The sequence below is a fragment of the Panthera onca genome, chromosome B1 (genome assembly GCF_046562875.1).
Source record: "Panthera onca isolate mPanOnc1 chromosome B1, mPanOnc1 haplotype 2, whole genome shotgun sequence".
In the NCBI taxonomy this organism is placed as follows: domain Eukaryota; kingdom Metazoa; phylum Chordata; class Mammalia; order Carnivora; family Felidae; genus Panthera; species Panthera onca.
The window spans coordinates 143,489,272-143,516,999 of record NC_138342.1 but is presented as its reverse complement, the minus strand read 5'-3'; the positions used below and the strand labels follow the sequence as shown (position 1 = coordinate 143,516,999).

General features: G+C 34.7%; 1 protein-coding gene across 3 annotated transcripts in view; it reads left to right on the top strand.

The window, feature by feature from the left end:
- Positions 1–27,728, top strand: part of SPOCK3 (SPARC (osteonectin), cwcv and kazal like domains proteoglycan 3) — a 493,980-nt gene that overhangs the window by 292,040 nt on the left and 174,212 nt on the right. For all 3 annotated transcript variants that reach the window (XM_078445631.2, XM_078445629.2, XM_078445630.2), the window contains exon 5: positions 22,816–22,936. In XM_078445631.2, coding sequence (XP_078301757.2) covers positions 22,816–22,936 — 121 coding nt within the window. The remainder of the gene's footprint in view (positions 1–22,815; positions 22,937–27,728) is intronic.

Here is a 27,728-nt window from a genome sequence, read left to right as displayed (position 1 = left end):
GTTGACAGCTTTTATATATGTAAGCATTTATTACTTTGTGTTTATGGCTCAATCTTTACTATCTTTTCCCTCCCCTCTACTCCAATTGTTTTGAGAAAAAAAACATTTCCTCCATAATTATATTGCAAACTACTTTACTTTTCAAAAGGCAGTCTTTTTCTGGAAAAATTTTTCTAATGAAAATCACTCACATGTATGTAGCAATAAAAAGATTAAGTCCAAATTTGTAGAATTAAGGAATAAGAGAGCTGGAAATTTATTAGGAAGGGTCCCCAAAGAGCATAATTCTAATTTAGTATCGTGGTCCATATTCCTCATTGAAACCTTTTAATAGGTCATTGTTTAAATGAAAAGTTCTTTTTTTTTTTTTTTTTTTTTTTTAACAGACTCTTGATGTTGGTCAGCAGTCTCTGTGCTTCTGAAATGTGGACATAGGAATGATTATTTTTCTCACTCTGTTGAGTGATGCACACCTTATACATTAAACATTTGCAAATGTTACATTGAAATCTTTTGAGAACCATGTTCTTACATTCACTTAAACTAATAATTTAAGCTGGGTGTGGTTTGACGATCAACTTGAAGGAAAAAGCATACTCCTATGAAATCCCTTATTTTCCAGTTAAGCAAGAGAAGTAGTATAAATCTTGCTATTGTATTTAAATGAAGCAATGCGTACCAAGAGCTGTCAGGAACTAAACAGATAGTTGAAAAGAAAGGGTTCTTGATTGTATGAAGAAATTACATAGAAATGGCAGTTTTCTAAAGAAAAAATTTGCCAGGATTCACAGCCTTTTTTCCTTCAGTCTATCTTATTAAAATCTTCTAGAGAAGATCCCAGCTCAGAAAAAAGATCAAAAACAAATTAAGAGTGATTTGATGATATGGATTGGCAATTACCCTGCATCTGTAATGTAGACACAATTAGGAAAGAAAAGAGTCACAGCATACAATTCCTGAAACACTTTGACATTTCTGGGAATAAAATGAATATTTAGAAAATGCACAAAAATCTATTGAATTGCTCACTCTTGCACTGGGAAGGATTAGAAAATTACTTCTAGGCCTGTGCTCTCAGGGCCTCATCCCATCCATTCGAACCAGAACAACCATGAATATGTTTTAAACCTAAAACATTTTATTTAAACATGAAAATAACAGGGGTCGCCTGGGCAGCTCAGTCAATGTAGCAACTGACTTCCACTCAGGTCATGATCTTGCGGTTCCTGGGTTTGAGCCCTGCTTGGGGCTCTATGCTGACAGCTCGGAGGCTGGAGCCTGCTTCAGATTCTGTGTCTCTCTCTCTCTGCCCCTTTCCTGTTCACACACTCGTCTGTGTCTCTCTCAAAAATAAATAATATTAAAAAAAATAATAAAATTAAAAATAACATTTAAAAATTTAATAAAAGATTGTTCGAGAGAAAGCAATTGATCTTCATTGAAATAAATGAATCCTTAACAGAGGTTTGTAAATTCTACTCTTCCATAGTATATAAACCTTAAATGAAAGTTAACTTAATTGTTCCTTAGCATTTGTTCCTTTATATCTACTTATTTGTTTATCCTTCTTTAATTTTGATTTTGGAATTATTTTTTAAAGTTGTATTCAGGGGCACCTGGGTGGCTCAGTTGGTTAAGTGTCTTAACCATAGTGTCCTGGGTGGTTATCACACCGCTGAATAACACAGCAATGCTGTACCATTTTCATTAAGAATCTTTAAGCCCATGATATGAGGTCATTTGTCTCTCAAATGATGTAGGCACATTTTTTTCATCGGAACTCGTAACAGTGAAATATGTTCTGGATGCAAATGTGACCCCGTCTGTACAAAGAATTTCAGTTCACCGACATCAGTTTACTTCATGATCAGGATCTCTTCCTTTAGAATTTTTTAACTTGATGGGGACGAATGCCTTAGAGGCAATGGAGTTATTGCAAGGCAATATTATATATTGTATATACAACTTGAAATACTGCCATCATTTTTCCAAAATGCTATGACTACCAAAATAAAAAGTTAGTTTTTGCCATTATATAATCTCTTAATGAACCCATGTAAAAGCATGACTATCTGAGTCCAACAAGGTTTTTGTTTGTGTCCGTTTTCACTTTATAGGATATTTTTACTAGTCAAGGTTGCAAAGCACTCTTACAAAAGAAAGTTTGTGGTATCTTCCTATACTATTTCTGCACATAATGAATCCCACAGTGCCTATCTGAGCCTCTTATTAGACATTCTTTTTTTGTGACTTGCAGCTATGAAATACATATTGGATCTTTCTTTAGGGAACTTACCACCTACTGCTGCAGGCCACCTTATACCTATTTTAAGGGACTTAAATGCTAAAAAGCTTGAAATGAAGTTATTCAAAATTTTTCTCTTTTCCCATATGATCAGAATGTTCAATCTAGAGATACGCTAGAAACTTCAAGACAATAAGAATGATGAGGACAAACAAGATTCTTGACAGGTGTAATGAAATTATCAAGCAGCTTACTAAGACCCAGACTGCAGAGAAGTATATATATATATATATATATTATAGAATCTATATATAATATAGAACACACATATATAATACATTGCATTATATAAATGCAAAAAAATGAACTATTGGGACTTCATCAAGGTTAAAAGCTTCTACATATCAAAGTAAACAAACAAAACTAAAAGGCAGCCTATAGAATGGGAGAAGATATTTGCAAATGACATATCTGATAAAGGGTTAGTATCCAAAATGTATAAAGAACTCATCAAAGTCAACACCCCCCCCCAAGAAAAAAAAAACAAGTGATCCAGTTAAGAAATAGGCAGAAGACATGAATATACATTTTTCCAAACAAGACATCCAGATGACTAACAGACACATGAAAAAATGCTCAACATCACTCATCATCAGGGAAATACAAATCAAAACCATAACGAGATACCACCTCACACCAGTCAGAATGCCTAAACTTAACAACACAAGAAGCAACAGGTATTGGTGAGGATGCTGAGGAAGGGGAACACTCTCATGCTGTTGATGGGAATGCAAACTAGTGCAGCCACTCTGGAGAACAGTATGGAGATTCCTCCAAAAATTAAAAATAGAATTACCTCATGATCCAGTAATTTCACCAGTAGGTATTTACCCAAAGGATACAAAAATACAGATTTGAAGGAATACATGCACCCTGATATTTATAGTAGTACTATCAACAATAGCCAAACTCTGGAAAGAGCCCAAATGTCCATCAATGAAGATATGATATATGTACACACACACACACACACACACACACACACACAGAGAAATGTCTATCTATCTATCTATCTATCTATCTATCTATTATCTATCTATCTATCTATCTATCTATTATCTATCCGTGTATATATATATAATATTATATATATATATATATATAATATTTTATATATATATATATATATAATATTTTATATATATATATATATATATATTTCATGGTTTCTATTCTCACATTTAAGTCTTTCACCCATTTTCAATTTATTTTTGTGTGTGAATAAGAAATTGGTTCAGTTTCATTCTTTTGCATGTAGCTGTCAAGTTTTACCAACACCATTTTTTGAAGAGACTGTCTTTTTTTCCATTGGATAGTCTTTCCTGCTTTGTCAAAGATTAGTTAACCATATAGTAATTGGCACATTTCTGGGGTTTCTATTCTGTTCCGTTGATCTACATGCCTGTTTTTGTGCCAGTACCACGCCGTCTTGATGACTACAGCTTTGTAGTACAGCTTAAAGTCCAGAATTGTCATGCCTGCAGCTTTGCTTTTCTTTCTCAGGATTCCTTTGGCTATTTGGGGTCTTTTGTGGTTCCACACAAATGTTAGGATTGTTTGTTCTAGCTCTGTGCAAGATGCTGGTGGTATTTTGATAGGGGTTGCATTAAATGTATAGACTGTGGGGCACCTGGGTGTCTCTGTCCAAGCTCCGACTTCAGCTCAGGTCATGATCTCGCAGTCAGTGAGTTCGAGCCCCACATTGGGTTCTGCGCTGATGGCTCAGAGCCTGGAGCCCGCTTCACATTCTGTGACTCCCTCTCTTTCTGCTCCTCCCCCACTCGTGCTCTGTCTCTCTCTGTCTCTGAAAAATGAATAAACGTTAATCAAATTTTTAAAAAATGTATAGATTGCTTTGGGCAGTATTGATATTTTAACAATGTTTGCTCTTCCAATTAGTGAGCATTTAATGTTTTTCCATTTGTGTCCTGTTCAATGTCCTTCATAATTTTTCTATAGTTTTCAGGGGACAGATCTTTTACCTCTTTGGTTAGGGTTATTCCGAGGTATCTTAAGGTTTTTGGTGCAATTGTAAATGAGATCAATTGCTTGATTTCGTTTTCTGCTGCTTCGTAATTGGTATTTGAAATGCAACAGATTTCTGTACGTTGATTTTATATTCTATAAGCACTATATTGTAAGCGGAAAATGTAATGTCTTATTAAAACTGTAGTTAAAATTGGAAAAAAATTGTACACGTATGTTAAATAGAGCTATTGCCCCTCTAAATAAAATCCAAGAGGGCATTTTTGCAGTTTGAGGGAGCAGTTCATTAGTTACTAAATTATTAAAATAGAAGTTCAGAATTATTTTTTGACTGCAAATAATTATGACATAGATACCTGTTGTTAATTTCTTCTGATGCCACTTTGGGGAAGAGGTCAGAGGTCAGAGTGAAAATACAGAAGTTAAAATATCCCTCACCGACCGTTGGGCTGCATGGAAATGAAGGCAGCATTTAAAAATTCTGTCAAGAACAGAAGTCTGAAAGCTAGGTTCAAATAGTTCAGTAGAGAGAATAGATCTCAAACCTTCCACTAAAGTTATTTCAAATGATATCTGGAGAAGGTACCCTGAAGGAAATGCCAGAGGTGACAATTTTCTGTTAAAAGATGTATAATTTTCCTCATATCCTCAAGAAAACTGAAGTTCTGCAGACGTAGCCATGTGTGCTGTGTGGCTCCGAGTATGCCGACAGGATTCTAAGAATCCACAGGGTTCTCATGGTTATTGAATACAAAACTCAATGAATAATTCATAAACTGCATTTTAATTTCTTCTCATGTTCTATATTTAGTAAAGCTTCACCAATTACTCAACATCTGCATTTCATTCCAGTCTAAGGGTTTGTAAAATTTAGCTTCACCAAAGGGATTATTATATCATAATTTATTTTCTCTTGATGACAATGATGGAGATGCTGTTCGAACAATAATCTTCCCATAAAAAAATCTCTAAACTTTGAAAAGAAATCTGTCTACTAATCGTTCACTCAAGTGGTTGTGGAAATTTATGTATGTAATTTGGGGAAGAAAAATGTTAGATGATTTCTCAGGAGGATTGAGACATACTTGCACCCTTGCTTAAAGTGAATTGTAGAAAAAAAATTTAATGCCTTAAAGTGATTTATATTAGTTATCTTAAAATAGAATGGATTTTGAAACTCTCATCTTGCATATTAGGAAATTCACAAGCATGACATTGACTTCGGTGTATATTTTGCGGAGAATGACATTTCTGCTTTCTTTATCTCTTCACACTTTTAAGTCCAGGATTGCAGTTCTAGACTTAGGGAACTTAGAAAAGTTAATAATTGTTTTAAAAAATAAATTGTACTTAGATTGGTTGAGTTGATGTCTGACTTGAAATCAAGAAGATTAGGAATAACTTTCTACCCCTTTTTTGACTATGTTAAAATGAGATGTATTTTAGATATTAATGTCTATATTGCTTTATATGTCTGTTATTAATGACAGATATTACGTTTGGCAGGTTTACCCTCAAATTTCAGTAGTATGACACAATAAAAATTAATTTATTGAACACATATTAAACAAAGCATGGTATTCTTTGGTGAGGGGAAGCTCTCTTCCTTCTGTTGAGGTAGGGATAGAGTCTTACTATAAGCATGCTTATAGAATTCCCTTTCCTACAAAAGCCATAGTAGTACATAAACATAGATCTTTATTTATATCCATTGAAGTTTGTGGGACAGTATTACTATAAAGGGTGTATTTGGTCTATCATTGGGAAGTAATTAAAGGAACTGAGGAATACCGAAATTTTCACCAAAGGACATATATGCAAAATAAATATGTAAATCAATTAATACTTATCCCATGCTCGAGCTTCAGCATACAACCCCGATGCTTGCCAATCTTCCATGCTGCAATCCACAGCATAGTTCCTTATCTAAACCTGGATGTCGGATAATATACCAATAGGATCAAAATAAGCCAAAGGCTTCTTTGCCTATTTACTACCAAATCCTAAGCAATTCAAGTTTTAATTTTATCAAACCAGTGCAAACAAAATAAACAAACGAACAAAACCCAAGGAAATAAACTTCCAGTAAGAAACACAGTGTGCACAAATATTGTTATTTGATCTAAAGTCCACAGCTGAGTTGCAGTAGATTAGGCCCCCCATTTGACCTTCTCTTCAGTATAGAAGGATAGTGGCCGACTTTCAGGAGAGTTTCTTCCAGGCCAGTTTAAGTTAGTCTTGTCATCCTTGTGATCTGACAGCTAAAGATTCACAAACCTTTTGTTCAGCCCAGCAGTTGCACTCTTCAGGCTTTGATCTGTAAAATAACAGTAAACGTGATAAATCATTAGCCATCATTGTAGTCCTTGAAGGCAGCACTAATGGGGGACTTGGGAAATGTAGAGTGCTCTTTGTCTGCTGTGTATTTTATTGCCCTTAAATGGTCCAGAAGAAGAAGAAGAAGAAGAAGAAGAAGAAGAAGAAGAAGAGGAAGAAAAGCTGTCAGAAGGGCAAGAGAGACTGTGGCAAAGTATCTGTCAAAGGAAATTAGCATGAGATTGTAGATTAAATAGATTTTATTATTCTAAAAAGTTAAGTGAGAAACAAAAAAAAAATGCAGTAAATTTGAAATGTTTTTAAGAGTTAAAGTATTGTTGAAAAGGAGACGCTATATAAATCACTCTTCGCCATACAGTTGTGAAGAGGAAAGTTGTTCCTTTCCTGATGCTTGCTTCCTAGATGATTAGTGGAGAGCATGTTAAAAAAAAGGGGTCAGGGTGCTTGGGTGGCTCAGTCAGTTGAGTGTCCGAATTGGGCTCAGATCATGATCTCGCAGTCTGTGAGTTTGAGCCCTGCATCGGGCTCTGTGCTGACAGCTCGGAGCCTGGAGCCGGCTCCGGATTCTGTGTCTCTCTCTCTCTCTCTCTCTCTGCCCCTTCCCCGCTCATGCCCTGTCTCTCTCTGTTAAAAATAAATAAACATTAAAATAAAAAGTGTTCTCGATAGACTGACCCTGCCGAGGGAAATAATGTAAAATGCCCTTGTGGCGTTTCTTTATCCTCTAGTATAAAATAATTGGCAGGAAAAATAAGACTTTTGTTTGAAACCAGAGACAATTTTATTGTTTTATTCTATTCAAATTGACTGGCTTTTTTTTTAAGTGTATTTATTTATTTTGAAAGAGAGAGTGTGAGTGAACAAGAGAGGGGCAGAGAGATGGGGGGGATAGAGAATCCTAAGCAGGCTCCGTGCTGTCAGTGCAGAACCTATCTTAGGGCTGAATTTCACAAACCTGGGATCATGACCTGAAATGAAATCAAGTCGGACCATTAACCACTTAACCGACTGAGCCACCCAGGTACCCCAAATTTACTGTTTTTTTTCCCAAACAGTTCAATCATTTATCTATTTTCTAAATAAATTGTTTTTAATTTAATTTAATTTAATTTAATTTAATTTATTTAATTTTTTGTCTTCCAAATTTTTATTTAAGTTCTAGTTAGTTAACATATACTGTAATATTGGTTTCAGGAGTAGAATTTAGTGATTCATCACATATAACACCCAGTGCTCATCACAAGTGCCCTGCTTAATGCCCATCACCCATTTAATCTTTCTCCACAATCTCCCCTCCAGTAACCCTCAGTTATTTCTCTATTGTTAAGAGTCTCTTGCACAGTTAGAGTGGCTAAAATGAACAAATCAGGAGACTATAGAATGCTGGAGCGGATGTGGAGATTAAAAATAGATCTACCCTATGACTCAGCAATAACACTGCTAGGAATTGCTGATGCATAGGGGCACTTGTACCCCAATGTTTATAGAAGCACATTCAACAATAGCCAAATTATGAAAAGAGCCTAGATGTCCATTAACTGATGAATGGATAAGGAAATTGTGGTTTATATACACAATGGAATACTACTTGGCAATGAGAAAGAATGAAATATGGCCCTTTGTAGCAACATGGATGGAACTGGAGAGTGTTATGCTAAGTGAAATAAGTCATACAGAGAAAGACAGATACCATATGTTTTCACTCTTAGGTGGATCCTGAGAAACTTAGCAGAGGACCATGGGGGAGGGGAAGGGGAAAAAAAAAAAGCTAAAGAAGGAGGGAGACAAACCATAAAAGACTCTTAAAACCTGAGAATAAACTGAGGGTTGATGGAGGGTGGGAGGGAGGGGAAAGTGGGTGATGGGCATTGAGGAGGGCACCTGTTGGGATGAGCACTGGGTGTTGTATGGAAACCCATTTGACAATAAATTTCATATTGAAAAAATAATAAAACGTTAAAAAAAAGAGTCTCTTGCAGTTTGCTTCCCTCTCCCCCCCCCCCAATTCCATAGCTTCATCTATTTTTTCCCTAAATTCCACATATGAATGAAACCATGTGGTAATTGTCTTTCTCTGACTGACTTAATACACTTAGCATGATACACTCTAGCTCCATCCACGTGTTGCAAATGGCAAGATATCATTCTTTTTCATGGTTGAATCATATGGCAAGCCATAATGACTTTTAACAAAGACTTACTTTGCAAATTTATAACAAGTTTATCTAGTAAGAAAATAATGCTGTAGAATTTCTGCTTAAGTACAAATAGAGCTAAGATAAGAAAATAGAAACCACGCACAGTGTTCACCCAAGGAGCCCTATTCTCTCTCTCCTAGTTCCTCCCCTGGTCCCTTCCTCCTTTTGTTTTCTTTCTTGTTTGCTTTCTTTCACACACCCAGTCAATGAAATTTACCAATTACTTACTTTGTTGCAGGCTCAGGGAAGCATACTGGAGAAAGAAAGAGGAGTTGTGATTAAAAGGTGAAAAGATCCATGGAAAGAAAAGAGAGCATGTATAAAATTTTGGAAAAGATGAGCAGAGTATGAAAAGAGAAAATTATTGGGCCTATAGAACAAAGTCTATGGACCACACTTTGTGACACAGATTCCTGGTATAATGCAATTGCTTCTCTCCTGTGAAACCTGGATGCCATGGGGACTATCTTGTTCCCTATCACATGACACTTAGTCTACTTAACTACTATTCTCTTTCAACTTGTCCCCAATGACCACTACTCCTAAATGCAAAAAAAAAAAAAAAAAAAAAAAGACATCCCCATTACCTTTATCGCTTGTTCTTCTGCCAATCAAATCGAAGTCAGATGAGGCACATTGATACGGGACTATTGTTTTTATTGTCTAACTATAAAATGGCAACTTTATCATTTTCCACCCTTCATGACTCGAACGCTCAGTTTTCCTAACAAAAATAAAGGGAAAATTAAAATGGTGGCATAATTCACTGAGACATAGGGTGAGTTTAAAGCACATAGATTGGGAAGCCCAGAACTGTTTTCTATTCACGGAGGAATAAGTTCGATCTGAGAGTGTTTCTGTGGTTAAGATGGAGGACATATTTGCAGAGTAACACAGCCTTGTGATAGTTGAAGGAAGGACAATATGTAAGTCCCAAGATATTGCCATGGACTATACATTCTTCCTTTATATGTAAAGGGGCTCATTAGAGTAATCGTAGGACAAAACACACTCTAGGTGTGAATATCTGAATAGGAATGAGTAACACATCTCTCTAAAGCAGAAACCCCATTACTATAATTCCTTTGTTATGAGAAAGATAAAAATCTCTCCTTGCAAGTATCCTTCCTGTAGTATCCTCAATGGTTGCCACTAAGATATGTTCATATCCTAATTCCCAGAATCTGTATTATCTTTTATGACAAAAGAGTGAATATTACTTTATATGGCAAGAGATGTGATTAAGTTAAAGATGTTGAGAGGAGGAAATTGTCTGAGATTACTGGAGTGGATCTTAAATGCAACCAGAATGTGTCCTTTTAAGAGAGAGCCATAGGGAGTTTTGACACAGACCCAAAGGGGAGAAGACCCTGTGTGGAAGGAGCAGAGACAGATGGGTCAAAAGCCAAGGAATGACAGTTACCACCTAGCGCTTCCCAAGAGAGTCTTGATTTTAGTTCAGGGAAACTGGTTTTGACTTTTGACATCCATAACTATGAGAGATTAAACTTACGTTGCTTTACTTTTTAAAAATTTTTTGAATGTTTATTTATTTGTGTGTGTGTGTGTGTGAGAGAGAGAGAGAGAGAGAGAGAGAGAGAGAGAGAGAGAGAGAAACAGAGCATGAGCTGGGTAGGGACAGAGAGAGAGAGACACGGAATCTGAAGCAGACTCCAGGCTCTGAAATGCCAGCACAGATCCTGATGTGGGGCTCAAACCCACAAACCGTGAGATCATGACCTAAGCTGAAGTGAGACACTTAACCGGCTGTGTCACCCAGATGCCCCAAACTTCTGTTGTTTTAAACCAGAAAGTTTTTGGTTATTTGTTACAGCAAACATAGGAAACCAATACATTCCACAATTTTGGAAACTCTATTTCTGGAAGCATGATCTAACCAAATGAAAAGCAGGAATGTGATTAAGCGAATTGCACATAGGTCAAAATGTTTTGGTGTGGTGACTCCAGAGGATGCTGTGCTTAAATTCAATTTATATATAATCCCAGCGGCAATGGAGATGACTTCTGTGACTGCCCAGCTGCTTGCTTGCGAATGGTGGGACCCAACAGAAGTTAGAAGTATTTTTAGCATGAAAGGTAGGCTGTAAGTGGCTCATTATCTCCCAAACTCAGAGCTAGAAGAAATAGCAGAAGCAGGGAAGGAGTGGGTATCAGGCACAAGCATGTTTCATACTTGATTAGCTGATGTCATGGGGGCAAAGTAGAGACTCAGAACTAGGAGAGCATAAGGAAGGTGGGGTTAAATGAGAATGATAAGCATATGGATAGCTGTTAGAATTCAATTAATAAGGGGGTGCCTGGTTGGCTGAGTCAAGAGAGCTTGCAACTCTTGTTCTCACTATTGTGAGTCGAGCCCCACGTTGGGTGTAGAGATTACTTAAATAAATAAACTTGTAAAAAAGAATATAATTGATAAATAAAATGTCTAAGTTACAAAAGGAGCATGAGAGATACCGAACAAGTGGTGAAAGTGTGCTTAGGGAGTCAGAAAATATTTTGACATCAAAGGTATGACCTCAGAGTCAGTAGGAAGTTGCCAGGTAAACTCTAAGTTGTCCGTATTACTTTTTGGACCATAGGAAAACCTCACTGAAAGCTATGATCATCTTTTTTTCTCCAAACAAATTCTGAGCTTCATGAATTCAATGACTCTACCCATCTGGTACCTCCAGATTGTAAAATACTCTCTGGACACATTGTAAGGTATATCCATGAGTAAATCAATAAACAATATTTAGAAGGGTACATAGCTACTATTTATAGGTTAGAGGATGACAAGTTATTGGGTGAGCTAGTGGTAGTGTTGTAATAATGCTTAATTCAGTTCCTAGGGCATGGTAAGTAGCTGTAACTATAAGTAATAATATACATAAAAATGAGTCATTTATGATAACCTTTTCAATGTCATACACATTATTGAGATGCTTCTGGAGGAAAATGTCCTTGTCTGGCATATATTTTAAATTTATTTATTTAGTTTGAGAGAGAGAGAACCAGTGAGCAAGGAGCAGAGAGGGAGAGGGGGACAGAGGATCCAAAGTGAGCTCTGCTGTCAGTGGAGGGCCCGATGGCAGGGCTTGAGCTCACGAAGCAAAGATCATGACCTTGCCAAAGTCAGACGCTTAACCAACTGAGCCACCCAGGCACCCCTTCTCTGACATATCTGATTCTATTCCTTATTACATTAGAAGGGTCAACATATGTTTACTAGTACATGCTTTCAGGACAGGAACTGAATGAAATCTGGTAGAGAGAAAAATACTATGGAATCAACAACTCCAAACTTTCTTTTTAATTTTACTAACTACTTAACTTGAAAAATAAGAGCTAATGTAAGAGCTAATGCATAGTGAAGATTTTATACTCTTAACCTTTCTCTCAGCCTATAAATCAGACTCAGGCAAAAAATGGTAGCTTCTTTCTCCTTTCTTATTTCTATAACTTTCCTTTTCTAATGAAGCTTTAAGCATGGAAGAGGTCAGTATCAATGACTTTCATAAAACTGACACATGAAAAAGCTGTTTTCCTTCCCTGAACTTTGAATGAACTTTAGTGACTATTTTCTTAAACAAAATATGGTATTTAATTGTTAGAATGCTTCTGCAAAAGCCGTCAGTTCAATTTGTTGAAGAATAGCCAAAAAATATTTCCTTGTGTTTAGAAAAACAAAAAGAATCAAAAGAATTTTTTTCTTAATCAAGACACATTTTTGGTGTTGAGTTGTAGAAGTTCTTTATATATTTTGGATATTAACCCCTTATTGGATATGCCATTTGCAAATATCTTCTCCCATTCAGTAAGCTTCCTTTTTGTTTTGTTGATTGTTTCCTTTGCTGTGAAGAAGCTTTCTCTTTTGATATAGTCTCAATAGTATATTTTTCTTTTGTTTCTCTTGCATTAAGAGACATACCTTGAAAAATGTGGTTATGATCCATGTCAGAGAAATTACTACGTTTGTTTTGTTCTAGGATTTTTATGGTTTTAAGTCTGATATTCAGCTTTCACATCCATTTTGAGTTTATATTTGTGTATTATGTCAGAAGGTGGTCCAGTTGAATTCTTTTGCATTCTTTTATCGGCACCATTTATTGAAAAAAACTTGTCTTTATTGCATATTTTAGCCTCCTTTGATATAGATTAATTGATCATATAAGGGTGGGTTTATGTCTAGGCTGTCTATTCTGTTCCATTGATCTATGTGTCTATTTTTGTGCCAGTACCATACTGTATCGATTACTACAGCTTTGTAGTATTTCTTGAAATCTAGAATTGTGATACCTCCAGCTTCATTCTTCTTTTTCAAGATTTCTTTGGCTTTTTTGCATTTCTTGTAGTTCTAACCAAATTTTAATATTATTTGGTTTAGGTCTGTGACGAGATGCTGTTGGTATTTTTGATAAGGACTGCATTGAATCTGTAGATTGCTTTGGGTAGTATGGACATTTTAACACTATTAATTCTTCCATTTCATGGGCATAGTATCAAAAACACACGAAATAACATGCATTGGTAGAGTGTGGATTAAAAGGAATCCTTATGCAATGTTGGTAGAAATAGTGTTGCTGTAATAGTATTATATGGTGACAGGTGGCAGCTACTGTGGAAAACAGAATAGCGTTCCTCAAAAAATTATATCATATATAATATGATAAAAATGATAATATGATATCATATGATCCCATATCATATGATATGATCCCATATCATATAATAATATGATAAAAAATATCATATGATCCAGTAATTCCACTACTGGTTATTTAGTCAAGGGTAACAGAAACACTAGTTTGAAATGATATATGCACCTCTATGTTTATTGCACCATTATTTACAATAGACAAGATATGCAGGCAACCTAAGTCTCCATCAATAGATGAATGGATAAGGAAAATGTGGCACATATACACATACATATATATACACATGCATGTACAAATATATAAATCTCAGGAAGAAAAAAGAAGGAAATCTTACCAAATACAGTGGAATATTACACGACCATCAAAAAGGATGAGATCTTGCCTTGTGCAACAACATAGACAGACCTAGAGGGTAGTACGCTAAGGGAATCAAGTTATACTGAGAAAGACAATACCATATGATTTCACTCGTATATGGCATCTAAAAGAAAAACAAACGGATAAACAAACAAAGAACAAACAGAGTCTGCCCTATAAATACAAAGAACAAACTGATGGTTGCCAGAAGTCTCTATGATAGTGTTTTATGGTGATAGATGAGCACAGCCTAAAGTATAAACTTGTTTAATCACTATGTTGTACACCTGAAACTAATGTAACATTATGTGCCACCTATTCTTAAATAAAAAATACAAATAAAAAGAACAAAAACTACATATTTTGCTATATACAATACATTTTAAATGATCGAACAGTATTTTCTCACATGTTTTGATAAATGTTGTATTGTGAGTCATTATCTTTTCGTAAAATATTTTTTCTCTTTTTAAGTTGCATATCTGTCATTCTTATTTAAAAAGTGTGAATACATTTTTCCCAAATATAAAATTTCCTTGTTATACAAGAGTCACCCTCTTCTTGTGAACTCCAATCTTCAAACTTTGTTCAGTGCTGACACTATAGAACTACTTGATGTTAAAGTAATAACGTAGTTAATGTTTGAAAGCTTGCTTTATTTATAAAATTTATAATAATTGAAAAAACAAAGGAATTTCTGAATTATTATCTTAACTATATTAAGCTAGACTTAGTAAACATTCTCATGTCTGGAATGAAATTATGCCTGTCGATACAATTTAGATAGAACCAATTCATGTATTAATTCATTAATCTTTGTATTGATTCCCTAAATCAGAATCCTATATATGGTGGTGTGTTATTTATTACTCTGTATAGATTTCAGTTTTAATCAGCCAGATATGTTCTCTAGACAACACTTATTGGTGTAGATCTTTTTTTTTTTTTTAAGTTTGTTTATTTATTTTAAGGGAAAGAGAGAGAGCAGGGGAAGAGGCACAGAGAGAGGGAGAGAGAGAATCCCAAGCAGGCTCCATGACGTTAGCACAGAGCCTGACATGGGCCTCAATCTCAAGAACCACAAGATCATGACCTGAGCCAAAATCGAGAGGAAAGCTTAACCGACTGAGCCACCCAGGCACCCTGATGTAGATCTTTTTTAAGTACAATTTGAAGTAGTTGTCATTTTTCAACTGTTAAGTAAAGCTGATCTAGGAATTTGTGAAATACGGGGTTTTCCATGACTTTTGAGACTTTATATGCACATTATGGAAGGGAAAACATTAGTGACAAAGTAAAAAATTGAACACTTGAAGTTCACATCTGTTAATTACAAGCACTGGAAACTTGAGCAAGATAATTAAGCTCTCCCACCCTCCATTTCTAGCTTCAGAATTTGAAGAAAAACACATATTGTATATGATTGCTAAAATAATGAATACTGCAGTATATGTATCTAGCATGTATCTAACCTTTAACTTGTGTCAATAGTTGACTAATTCCTTAAATTATGATATTTTATTGGTTTCCAAACAAAAAATAACCAGTGTTTCTTCTAATGAATAAATTTACACATACATGTTAATTAGATAATTGGTTTATTATATAAGTTCATGAATTCCCAATCTTTTGAATGTATTTTCCTGACAATAGATTTGTAAACATTTTTAATCCATAATAACTCCCCTAGTGACTAAATCTTACACACTCAAGATCTTTGCAGTTGAATATACCTCTCCATAGTTAAATGGAAAGGGCTTTAGTAATTAAAATGTTTGAAATTAATGTGGAAATGACAAGGATCAAGACCACTACAATCTGAATTTGACATAATCTACATTTTATACATTTTGAACTTTTAGTAATTCAGCCCATTGGGGGCCAGATTGAAAAATAGCTTATAGGGGCGCCTGGGTGGCTCAGTCGGTTAAGCGTCCGACTTTGGCTCAGGTCATGATCTCGCGGTCTGTGAGTTCGAGCCCTGCGTAGGGCTCTGTGCTGACAGCTCAGAGCCTGGAGCCTGTTTCAGATTCTGTGTCTCCCTCTCTCTCTGACCCTCCCCCGTTCATGCTCTCTCTCTGTCTCAAAAATAAATAAAAATGTTAAAAAAAATTAAAAAAAAATCATTCAGTCTGCTTCAAGAGACTATCACATTAAAAAAAAGAAAAAGAAAAAGAGCTTATAAGTGTCATTTATAGTTATAGCTATTTTGAACTTTGTCTTTAATAATCGTGAATATGTTCACTGCCTAATAAAAAATTATTTACTTGAGAGACTGTCATTCAAATATCATTATAACTTGTCCATGATTCAAATCTTGGAATGATTCCATAGCTTTCAAATAAAGTCAGAGAAACATTCTTTGATAGAAAATTGGCTTCACTAATTGGTTTGTTGTGTTAGTAACATCTATGTTCAATTATACTCGTTATTGTAATAAACCTCACTTAAATTATATTCTACCTAAGTAGCAATATAACTCTGCGAAATTATTTTAAGAGTTGTTCAAAGAAAGTGTCTCTTTAAAGTCTAAATTCTGATGTTTAATTTTACTGCTCTGTAAAAAAAATATACTTTCTAAATCACTAATTAACTGGATTTTCTGGCAACATTGCTGAATCATATAAGTTGACTTGGAAGTATGGTTCATAGTGAAATTTATTACTACAATCAATTTTTAGAATGTATTCAATTTATGCAATGCATAGTTTTTAAAGATACATTTTATTAATTACTCCTGTCACTGAATTTTGAAATACATGTACAAGTGAGCTTTTTCTATGAATTTTAGTCTTTGTAAAATGTATGGAGTAAGTGAATTTCCTGTTCATATTGCAAAATAAGCTATACCAACTTATTTTTACATAATATCTGTAGTTTAGTAGCCGTAGTTAATAATGTTTTCTAAGATAAATAAATGTTTGTTTTGTATTTGTTGAATATGTCTTTTTACTTAAAATTAAAATTGATTGCTTATAACTTGCTTCATTCCTTAAATTACTGCTACACACAGTACAAACATCATAGGATGCGGATAGTTGCAACTACACTTTTAGTAAGTTCTGCAGAGGGTTTTCCAGCATTCATGTAACTGTGTTGCCCTAAAAGATAATTTCCTCCACCTTGTTAATATCATTTGCCCTTTTCTAAGACTCATGGCAAAAGAAGTAATAAGAGCAGCCTCATTTTTTTGGAGTTATAACCAATAGGGAAAGAATCATAAGTTGTTAGTCAATGACTTAAGAATTGTTGCACAAGTCTGACAGAACTTAAAATAACTGATTGCCCAAAGGAATTGAAATGTTGGGTGTGTTAACCAGACAAGAAATACATCACATCAGGCTGCCCTCAGTTGAGGTATTCAAGAGTGTCTGTTTTATCAGATTATAATAAAATTGTTTTGTTGGAAAAAAGTTAAATTACTATAAGTGCACATAGAAAGAAGCAAATACACTTAAGAAACTAGGACATAAATGCTGACGATTCCCCTTCTAAGGTAAATATATAATAAATTGGCGTTTATTTTGCTTGCATATTTATGGCCTAAAGAATTGAGAATTTATAATGTATGATGCCAGGCTTAGAGAATACAGAGCTTTAGAAAAATATATAATTATGTATAGTATAAATACGATATATTATGTTTCTTTATGATTATTGATGATGTTTTGTGATACTGTAATACAAGTATTATTTGATTCTTGGCTCTACTTTCATAGAAATCGTGCCTCTTTAAACACAGCTGTACTTTATCTTCCCTCTTTCATTAGTTATCCCAAGACTGGACTTCCTCCACACCTTTCATTTGCTACCTTGAAATAGCTGAAGTTTGCAACTTCAGCATTTCTATCTGTCTCTTGGCCTACTCAACATCATCCTTCACACCATAATGATATATTTGTTTCACTTCATAACACTGTCAAGTCCTAAAATCATAACATATGGCCCGTATGCACTGCCTATGCTTCTAATTTTTGAATGCCTTTGTATAAGTAATTTTATAAAAGATTTATAGACTCATCGAATGCTCAAGATCAAATGATCCATACTGATGAAGCTTAGTATTGTATAAATGAAGAAATTAAGACCCAGGGAGGTCACTGACTTGTCAAGACTGATTAATGACATGGCCGTGTATAAAAATTAAATCAGATTGGAATGAGATTTTTTTTTCTACTAACCATTTTGGTAACATCATCTGTGCTCTTTCAAAAATCAATGGAAATCCTAAAACGTGGACATTGTGTTTAAATTATATGGTTAAAATTTGCAAAATGATTAACTAAACAGAAAACCACATAGACTGTGATTGAATAAACAGATGTAGCAGTAATTAACGTTCTAGTTATTAGAGAAATGAAAGACCGCTGAGCTTGCACGGGTAACCACTGCTTCCAGTCTTACACGAAGACTGGAAGACCAGAGTGAATGGTAACTCAGGAGCACAGGAGACAGTTCAAGTAATAAATAGTTGATAAAATTTAACTGCCTCAGAATAAGTCATGTAAAGGAGCACTAGCAATAGTATAAATTCTTTTTGGTAGTTTAATTTTCCAGCTACTAGCAACACAATAACAGGTGTATTGGTACGAAACTTAACCTAGTGCCTGAATGGTGGAATATTTAAGTAAGAAGATTTCAAGAAAAATCCTTGACTTTGTGCATCATAGATTATCGTTTAATTACTTCATTTATTTGGGTTCAAATATACAAGTTTTTGCTCTTTAAGGGGAAGAATTATGGCTATATAGGATGTCATGATAAAGTCAGTAAATAAATTTTTAACTCAAATCTTCAAAAATTGAAGTATATATTTTGGAAAAATAGTTACCGTAAAGGTAGACCTTTAAGACATTTATTTTAGCAGAGTTGCTATTGGAAGAGTAATTTCTAAATAATTTCAGAATTTTGCAGCCAGCTTGAGCTTGCGCTTCATTAATGGGAGCAAATTTTATTGCCCTACTTGAGAATAGTTCAAAATAATTAACTGCAAGATGCTGGGGGTGACTAATTCAGTTAAATGTCTGGCTCTTGATTTTGGCTCAGTTCATGATCTCAAGGCTTGTGGTTCGAGCCCCCATCCAGATCTGCACTGACAGCATGGAGCCCGCTCGGGATTTTCTCTTTCCTTCTCTCTGCCCCTCCCCACCTCACAGAATAATATGCCAGTGATGTTTTTGCTTATGCTGGTTTCTTACCTGTCATTCCTCTTGCCACAGTGCCAGACTTCTCTCTGCCCCTCCCCACCTCACAGAATAATATGCCAGTGATGTTTTTGCTTATGCTGGTTTCTTACCTGTCATTCCTCTTGCCACAGTGCCAGACTCTCATGCCAATAACCGGAGCCGGCTCTACCTTTTTCTTAGCCCTTCACTTTGCCCATCTTGGTCTGTACATTGAGTGCCATGATTTTGTCTCTCACTTGGAAACATGATTGTTCTTCCTTAAATAGGACCTTCAAAATATAATTAAAAGTCAAACAAACAAAGAATCTCCACTTACATGTAATTGTATGATTACATACGACATACACCGCATAGATACCAACTTAAGTCCTAGAAATTTTCGGTTATAACTTCATCTACTTCACGAACTTTCCTAAGAACAAGACAAATATCTTAATAAACAAGACTGTGAGTAATGTGAATTCTGAGGAACATTCCTGATGCCAAACCAAAAAAAATTCTGAATCACATGATATCTTTGATAACATAGAGTCAGGGATGCAAAAATGTCGTTCCTGGTGAGCAGTGAGTGGAGACACAGCTAGCTGACAGAGTGGGCACTGCTTAGCACGAAAGGGAACCATATATATGTCCTATCGTGAGATGTCGGCAAAGCCTTGCCCAACTCCTACCTTTAGAAATAATCAGCATTGCTCAACTCCTAAAGCCTTTATTAACAATGCAGTTTATTTGTCCCTGAGTGTTTCCTCTGTTATATCACTTATTTTCATGTGTAAATCCCTTATTATTTCAATTCTAGATATTTTGATTTTTGAAATAAAGAATTTACATCCCAGAATGTACTGACCCAGAATGACTGGCTGGGTCAGTAGAGTGTGTGATTCTTAATCCCGGGGTAGTGAGTTTGAGCCCCCATTTTGGGTGTAGAAATTACTTAAGCATAAAATAATCATTAAAAAAACCTTTAAAAATGTACATGCCTTATTTTTGTACATCTGGTGATTCCCATTAGTACATTGTTAATTGATTTTTGAATTTGTAGAAATATTTTTTATTCAAATAAGATTCCTAGAAATTCATTTGTATTTGTACCTTAATTACAATGTGAATCCATGCCTGGAAAACCCCTATTCTATGCTGCCCTTTAAAATGTAATTTGTCTTTCTACAGAAAATTAAATAAACAATTAATATTCTTCATGTGTGAGTCACATCAAACAGTTTGAGATGATTTAAGAACACATAAAAACTATAATATTTAGAATTTCAAATTTCAAATTTAGGCTCATGTTTTCTAGACTGTTTTGTTAAATACAAAATTTATTTTATAAAGACAGTCTTATGATGCCAAAATGCTAAGGGATTTCTTTTGGATTTAGTGAGTATATTAAAATTTTCATGATTCCTTGCTCCTTCTCTATGTGTTATGGTGTGAAGGTATTAAACATGAATTCTGGTTAGCTTATCCCATCTAATCCATTTATTTCAAAATAAGCATAACTAAATACTCTACTGGCTTAAGAAATGGTAGAGTTTGGCATCAACTCTTATTCAAAATCATGGTGCAAGTGTATGCAATACAATATATAATATTTATAATGTTGATGATACTTGAGCAAATTCTAACCAGGATGAAGTCTAAATAAAAAATATCATTTTTTATGGGTGCACATTAGGAATTTGAAAGTGTTTAGTGTTCAGCAATGCTGGCTTTGAAGGAAATAAAGATAACCAACGTGTGTGTGTGTGTGTGTGTGTGTGTGTGTGTGTGTGTTTTAACCTCCAAACCTATTTTACAAGTCAATTGCAATTTCACTGATTAAGAAGTCATTACAAGAATTTCTAATAAATCTTTAAATTTTTAAAAAGATTTTACTTCTCTATATATTTATTCTTTGAATTAAATGTGAAAGATCTCCTAATGAATCATAAAATGTATATTAATAAAACCAAGTCATTAGTATAACAGTGTTTTAGTTTCTATAGTTTATTAGGTTTTTTTTTTAAGTTCTCTACGGTATGAATGGAAAATGAGGTGAATTGAAAAGATATAATTTATGTATAGTATATGTATACACACATATGTACATATATCCCAAATCATACAGCTTCTTCTAATAAAATACTTTTTTTTAAACTTTTTTTAATGTTTATTTATTTTTGAGAGAGAGAGAGGGACAGAGCATGGAGAGTAGAGTGGCAGAGAGGGAGATACAGAATCTGAAGCATGCTTCAGGCTCTGAGCTGTCAGCACAGAGCCTGATGCAGGGCTCAAACTTACGAATCACAAGATCATGACCTAAGCCAAAGTCTGATGCCTAAGGAACTGAACCACCCAGGCGCCCCTAATAAAATAATTTTTATTGATTAGGAAACTGAGCTTGGTAATAATGTCTCCTAAAGTATCTGCATGCATTATTTTGTACTTTATTTTGATTATACAATGTGAAAGAACAATGAAAATAGAATATTTCCCCCCCTCTAATCCATTTATGTAATTTATAAGTCTTAAAGTGGTATAGAGCAATTTTCCAAGTTTTTCAGTTATTGTTTTAATTCCCATTAGAATTTCATGCCAGCTATTTAATCAGTAATAGTAGCATGGTTAATTTTCCCATTTTATCTCTTATGAGATGAACTCTGTGGCCAGGCAGAATTTTATGGCAGTCTTTTGGAAAAAAGTGACAAAATTAAAATAAAGAGAAGTGTTTGGAGCTATGATAGCTTCATGAAAAATTTTGAGAGAAGCAAGGTTGTTGGGTGGGGGAAGAGAGGATAAAAACCTTTTCTCAGTGCCCATCCAAATTTTACCAAATTTGAAACACATAGTTTGAACTTCTTTCCCTATAATGGAAACTAGTATCATATTTCTTAATAGTATTTTGGGATTACGTTTGTGTAAGTTTGATTTAATTTGTGAAAACAAGAAAGCAATTGGAAGCAAAATGTTTCTGGTAAAACATCTTTTCTCATCATGATAGACACATGGAATTATTCTCTCTATAAACAATTTTAATGAATAAGAGTGACTACTGATTGACTAAAAGATTTCTAAGTATTAAATATTTTTGCATAAATTCCCTGTTGCTTTGCTTCTTATTTTTAAGCACTTTACCCTCTCTATGTAAATTGTTCACACAAATAGGCAGAGCAATAAGTAGTTTAATCAAAAAGAAAAAACAATTCTATGTGTAGGTAGCAGAAGAGAATGGGTTTTCCCAAGTTATTCTAGATAAAAGCCTAATGGATCTATTTTGAGGTATTTTTACACAATAAAAAGAGGAGTGGCTATCACTAAGCCTACTAATTTGGCATTCTAAATTTTAGTCATTGCTGGAAAAGTTCTTTATTGCTTTTTTCTCTCAAAGTAAGCTGCTCTTATTTTCAGGCACTTTGGGTATACCTGGTGAATTAGGTGTTCTTTTTTTGTTACTGTTCTTAATAGAATAGTTCTTTGCTGCCAAACAATTTTCTCTTCTGTTTCTGGGATTATGAAAAACACATCACAACTATAAGCTACACACACACATTCTATATGACGATACATAACTATTGTCTTCATGTGACTAGCACAATATTTTAAAGGAATACATTCTTATTTATTATGGGAAAATCTTAATATATGACATAGAAGATTATGATGAAGAGTACCATATTAAGTTTACCGATTATAATATATCTTCAGGAGTTGGAATGACAGTGCAGAAAAGGCATGATGCTAATATAAATTTATGTACTTAAAAAATGTACTAAGTGTGGTTATTGTTGCTGTTGTTGTTTTAACAGTGTGAAGGATGCAGTAGGACACAAACAATGGAGGGGTCCCATATCGTCCACCTGCAAGCAGTGCCCAGTGGTCTATACCAACCCAGTGTGTGGTTCAGATGGTCATACCTACTCTTCCCAGGTAAAGGCAATTATAGTCATTTATTATGAAATGCGTAATGTGTATTTATCATTAAGTGAATAAAATTATTAGTTCTCCCATGTGGTCATCCAAATTATTTATTTATCTTTTAAAAAAGTGCAAATAATCTCATTGGTTTGGAATCTGATTTCATATGCTATTTGTTTCTCTTATATCAGAATTTTTAAAGTTTGAAATACTAAAATTGTGAACATTCTGAACACTCAAATAAAAAAAGCGCAACATATCCTGGGACACCTGTGTGGTTCAGTCAGTTGAGTGTCCCACTCTTGGTTTTGGCTCAGGTCTTGATCCCAGGGTGGTGGGATTGACCCTGCATCTGGCACCTCACTAGGTGTGGGGCTCAAGATTCTCTGTCTACCCCCCTCTCCCCTGCTGGCACTCGCTCTAAAAAAAAAGAAAGAAAAAGAAAAAAAAATAAAAGAAAGTAAAGGGAAGGAAAGGAAAGGAAGGGAGGAGAAGGGAAGGGAAAGAAAGGAAAGGAAAGAAAAAAGGAAAGAAAAGAAAAAGAAAAGCAACATTTCCTTTGTTGGTACTTTGAAAGAGGTCAGAAATGGAAGCATGTCATATGATAATGTTAAAAATTATTATGATTATAACGACAGTAGCAGCTACAATCTGTCATTATCATTAGTTCTTTTATCTTGTTATTTCCTATAGTATTACTTTTAACCCCCCCAAATCCCTTTTAACAAATGAGAAACTAAAGATCAGAAAGATATGGCAAATTTCACATATTTATTGACATTGAAACCAAGATGTGTTTCCATCTCTGATTCAGTGCCTCTGTTCTCTCTTCTACATTATTCTGCCTCTTGATTTGGTGTCCTGTATTATTTAAATATATAGGAGCTTTTAAGAACTTTACCTAATAAGATACTGATAAATTTTCTTTGATTATGTGACAGAAGAGAATGTAGGCTCACAAGCTCTTACATGAAACTTTGGGGCCAGGTAAATTTATGAATTTAGATTTTTAAAAAAATATTTTTAAAAAGAAAATGTTGCATGTTGTATTGTGTCCCCCATGGAACCTTGCCCTATAATTAAACACATTAATATCTCATTAAGAAACTATATGAATATTCACATTAAATAGGATACATGAAAAGTATAAAATAACTTTACCTCAATTCATATCTGAGTTTGCTTATTGTTAAGGGAGCTCCAAAAATTGTTGGCTACCTGAACATTTTGTTTTGTAGATACCTCTTTATGAACCATCCCTTATCATAATATATATGTCTTGACAACTTAAACTTGCATTTATAATCGCTAACCTTAATAATAGCACTGCAGTGTTAAGACGTAATCATTCAGTCAGTAAATACATACATAGTACTTATTTGGTGCTTACTACTGTGTATCTTGGTGAAGGTGCCATGTACTTATTTGCTGAAGTTTTATAGGTATATAATGCTAGGAGAGAACAGAGAATGGTACTGGTTATCTCAATATGACCTTGATCTTGGTGAATTTAGCGTGGTCCAGAATCTCAGCTTTGCAAGTTAAGAAAATTCATGCTTTCAGCACAAGGGGGAATGAATCTATCTCATATTATGTAATCCTACTTGACAATGTAAATCATTACACTGATTTATTCAATGACAATGAAGGCTGAAGATTATAATATTCAGATTGGTGGGTAGAGCTACATGGCAAGCAAAGTTTAATCTTAATTGTACTTGATGAACATTGATGGTTGAACAAGTTGAATCAAGGAAGAGATTGGAGTTTCTACTGGCATCTAGCTAGGATAAACTTACGTCTCTCTCAACATTAGAAATATATGTGCTGGAGGAACTAGTATGTTTGTGTCCAGGGTGTCCCTAGAGCGTGCTAACATTAATCCACCACCTATTTGTTTGGGACTGTCTTAGGGATGCTCCTAGTAGATGATCAGTTCTATAATTTAGTTTTACAAACCATAAAGTTACAATCATGAATGATGTCTTCCTTTCGAGACCGTAAGGGAGGACTTGCTTGATGATTTTGGATAAACACAATTATATCGCCACTCAAGATAAATATACCTATCATAAGTAGGTTAAGTCACATATGCTTCCAATGCCATGAGGTTTCTCCATTGTTCTTTGTATTGAGCACCCTGTGAAGCCTCAACTTACAAATCATTTTCAGTGACTTTATGAATATTGTTAATAAAACCATTGTAAGTAATCCATTGAATTGTAACCATTCTGAGTGATCCATTGAATTCTAAACTATTGCATTATTATTTTAATATTTATTTGCATATATATCATTCTAAATACATGCCTTGTTGATACAAATGAAGTAAAAAGAATGTGGTTCAAATGAATATGAGCTTTTAATAAACCCTAATCACCATCCTAATTTCTGTTGATTCTAATTTAACTTGGTGATTTTTTGCCTATGGACCACCAATACTAATCTTACAGCAATGAGGCTTGGCTGTATAAAACAATGCAAACTAAATGAAGATCTTATCCCAGTAAGACCTTACATTAAATAATCCTTAATAATAATTTTTGGAAGTTTATTGGATTTGAAATTCAAAATAAGGCCTTCTTTTAATTTTACTTTTCTGTAAGACAAAGCCCAAAGCTGTTTAGGTACTGGATCAAGAACAAAGACCACAGAGGCTAATGCTTTCTTCAAAAATTAATTTTATTATTTCTCAGCATCTACTTATCAAGAGATGAAAACAGAAGATTGGTGCAGGGGTCAAAGGATATTTATTTTGGCTCTTGGATCACTCAATTTTGTCAATACACTAAGCAAATTCTGACAGGGAAGCCTTAAACAGCTTTGGGGTAGTTCATAGGCATTGGAACTCACATTAATTATGTTCTCCAAATTCTAGGGTTAGTATGGACCATGAAGCTCCTTGCTTGAGGTTTCTAATCCATCAGCTAAGTATTTCTGATATGTTAAACACTGGTCATTTCTCTGCATCCTCACCAATATTCTGTTGTTACCTGAGTTTTTTATTTTACTGTTTATTTATTTTTGAGAGAAGCAGAGGCATAGAATGAGTGGGGAAGAGCAGAGAGAGAGAGGGAGATACAAAATCTGAAGCAGGCTCCAGGCTCTGAGCCGTCAGCACACAGCCCAACATAGCTCTAGAACTCATGGGCCACACGATCATGACCTGAGCTGAAGATAGATGCTTAACCAACTGAGCCACCCAGGAGCCCCTGAGTTGTTAATTTTAGCTATTCTTCCAGGTGTGAGGTGGTATCTCATTGTGGTTTTGCTTTGTGTTTCCCTGCTGATGAGTGATTTTTTCATGTGTCTGTTAACCATCTGGATGTCTTCTTTGGAAAGGTGACAGTTCATGTCTTTTGCCCATTTCTTCACTGGTTTTTGGGGTGTTGAGTTTGATAAATTCCTTGCAGATTTTGAACCTTTTATCTGATATGCCATTTGCAAATATCTTCTTCCATTCCATCAGTTGGCTATTAGTTTTGTTGATTATTTCCTTAACTGTGCAGAAGTTGTTGTTTTTTATTTTTTGTTTTTTTTTTTGTTTTTATCTTGATGAGGTCCCAATAGTTCATTTTTGCTTTTGCTTCCCTTGTCAATGAAACGTGTCTAGTAAGAACATGTGGCTGAGGTCAAAGAGATTGTTATCTGTTTTCTCCTCTAGGATTTTGATGGCTTTCTGTCTTACGTTTAGATCTTCCATCCATTTTGAATTTATTTTTGTGTAGAGTGTAAGATAGTGGTCCAGTTTCATTCTTCTGCATGTACAGATTTCCCAACACCATTTGCTGAAGAAACTGTCTTTTTTTCCATTATATATTCTTTCCTGGTTTGTCAAAGATTAGTTAGTCATACATTTTGTCCACTTCTGGGTTTTCTGTTCTGTTCCACTAATCTATATATCTGTTTTTGTGCCAGTGCTACACTGTTTTGATGATTACAGCTTCGGAATACAGCTTAAAGTCCAGAATTGTGATGCCTCCAGCTTTGGTTTCTCCTCAGCATTGCTTTGGCTATTCAGGGTCTTTTCTAGTTCTGTATAAATTTTGGAATTGTTTGCTATAGCTTTGTGAATAATACTGGTGTTATTTTGATAAGGATTACATTGGATATGTAAATTGCTTTGGGTAGTATTGACATTTTAATAATATTTGTTCTTCTAATGCATGAACATTGAATGTTTTTCCATTTTTTGTGTGTCTTCTTCAATTTCTTTCATAAAGTTTTGCACTGCTGATGGGAATGCACACTGGTGCAGTCACTCTGGAGAACAGTATGGAGGTTCCTCAAAAAATTAAAAATACAACTCCCCTTTGACCCAGCAATTGCATAAGAAGGTAGTTATCCAAAGGATACAAAGGCACTGATTTGAAGGGGCACATGCACCCCAATGTTTATAGCAGCACTATTCACAATAGCCAAATTATGGAAAGAGCCCAAATGTCCATCAATGGATGAATGGATAAAGAAGATGTGGTGTGTGTGTGTGTGTGTGTGTGTGTGTGTGTGTGTGTGTGTGTAATGGAATATTACTCACTGATCAAAAAGAATGAAATTTTGCAATTTGCAACACGTGGATGAACTAGAGGGTATTATGCTAAGTGAAGTAAGTCAGACAAAGATAAATATCATATGATTTCACTCATATATGAAACTTAAAAAACAAAACATGAACATAGGGGAAGGGAAGGAAAAACAAGATAAATACAGAGAGGGAGGCAAACTATAAGACACTCTTAAATGCAGAAAACAAACTGAGGGTTGCTGGAAGGGTGTTGAATGGGGGGATGGACTAAATGGATGA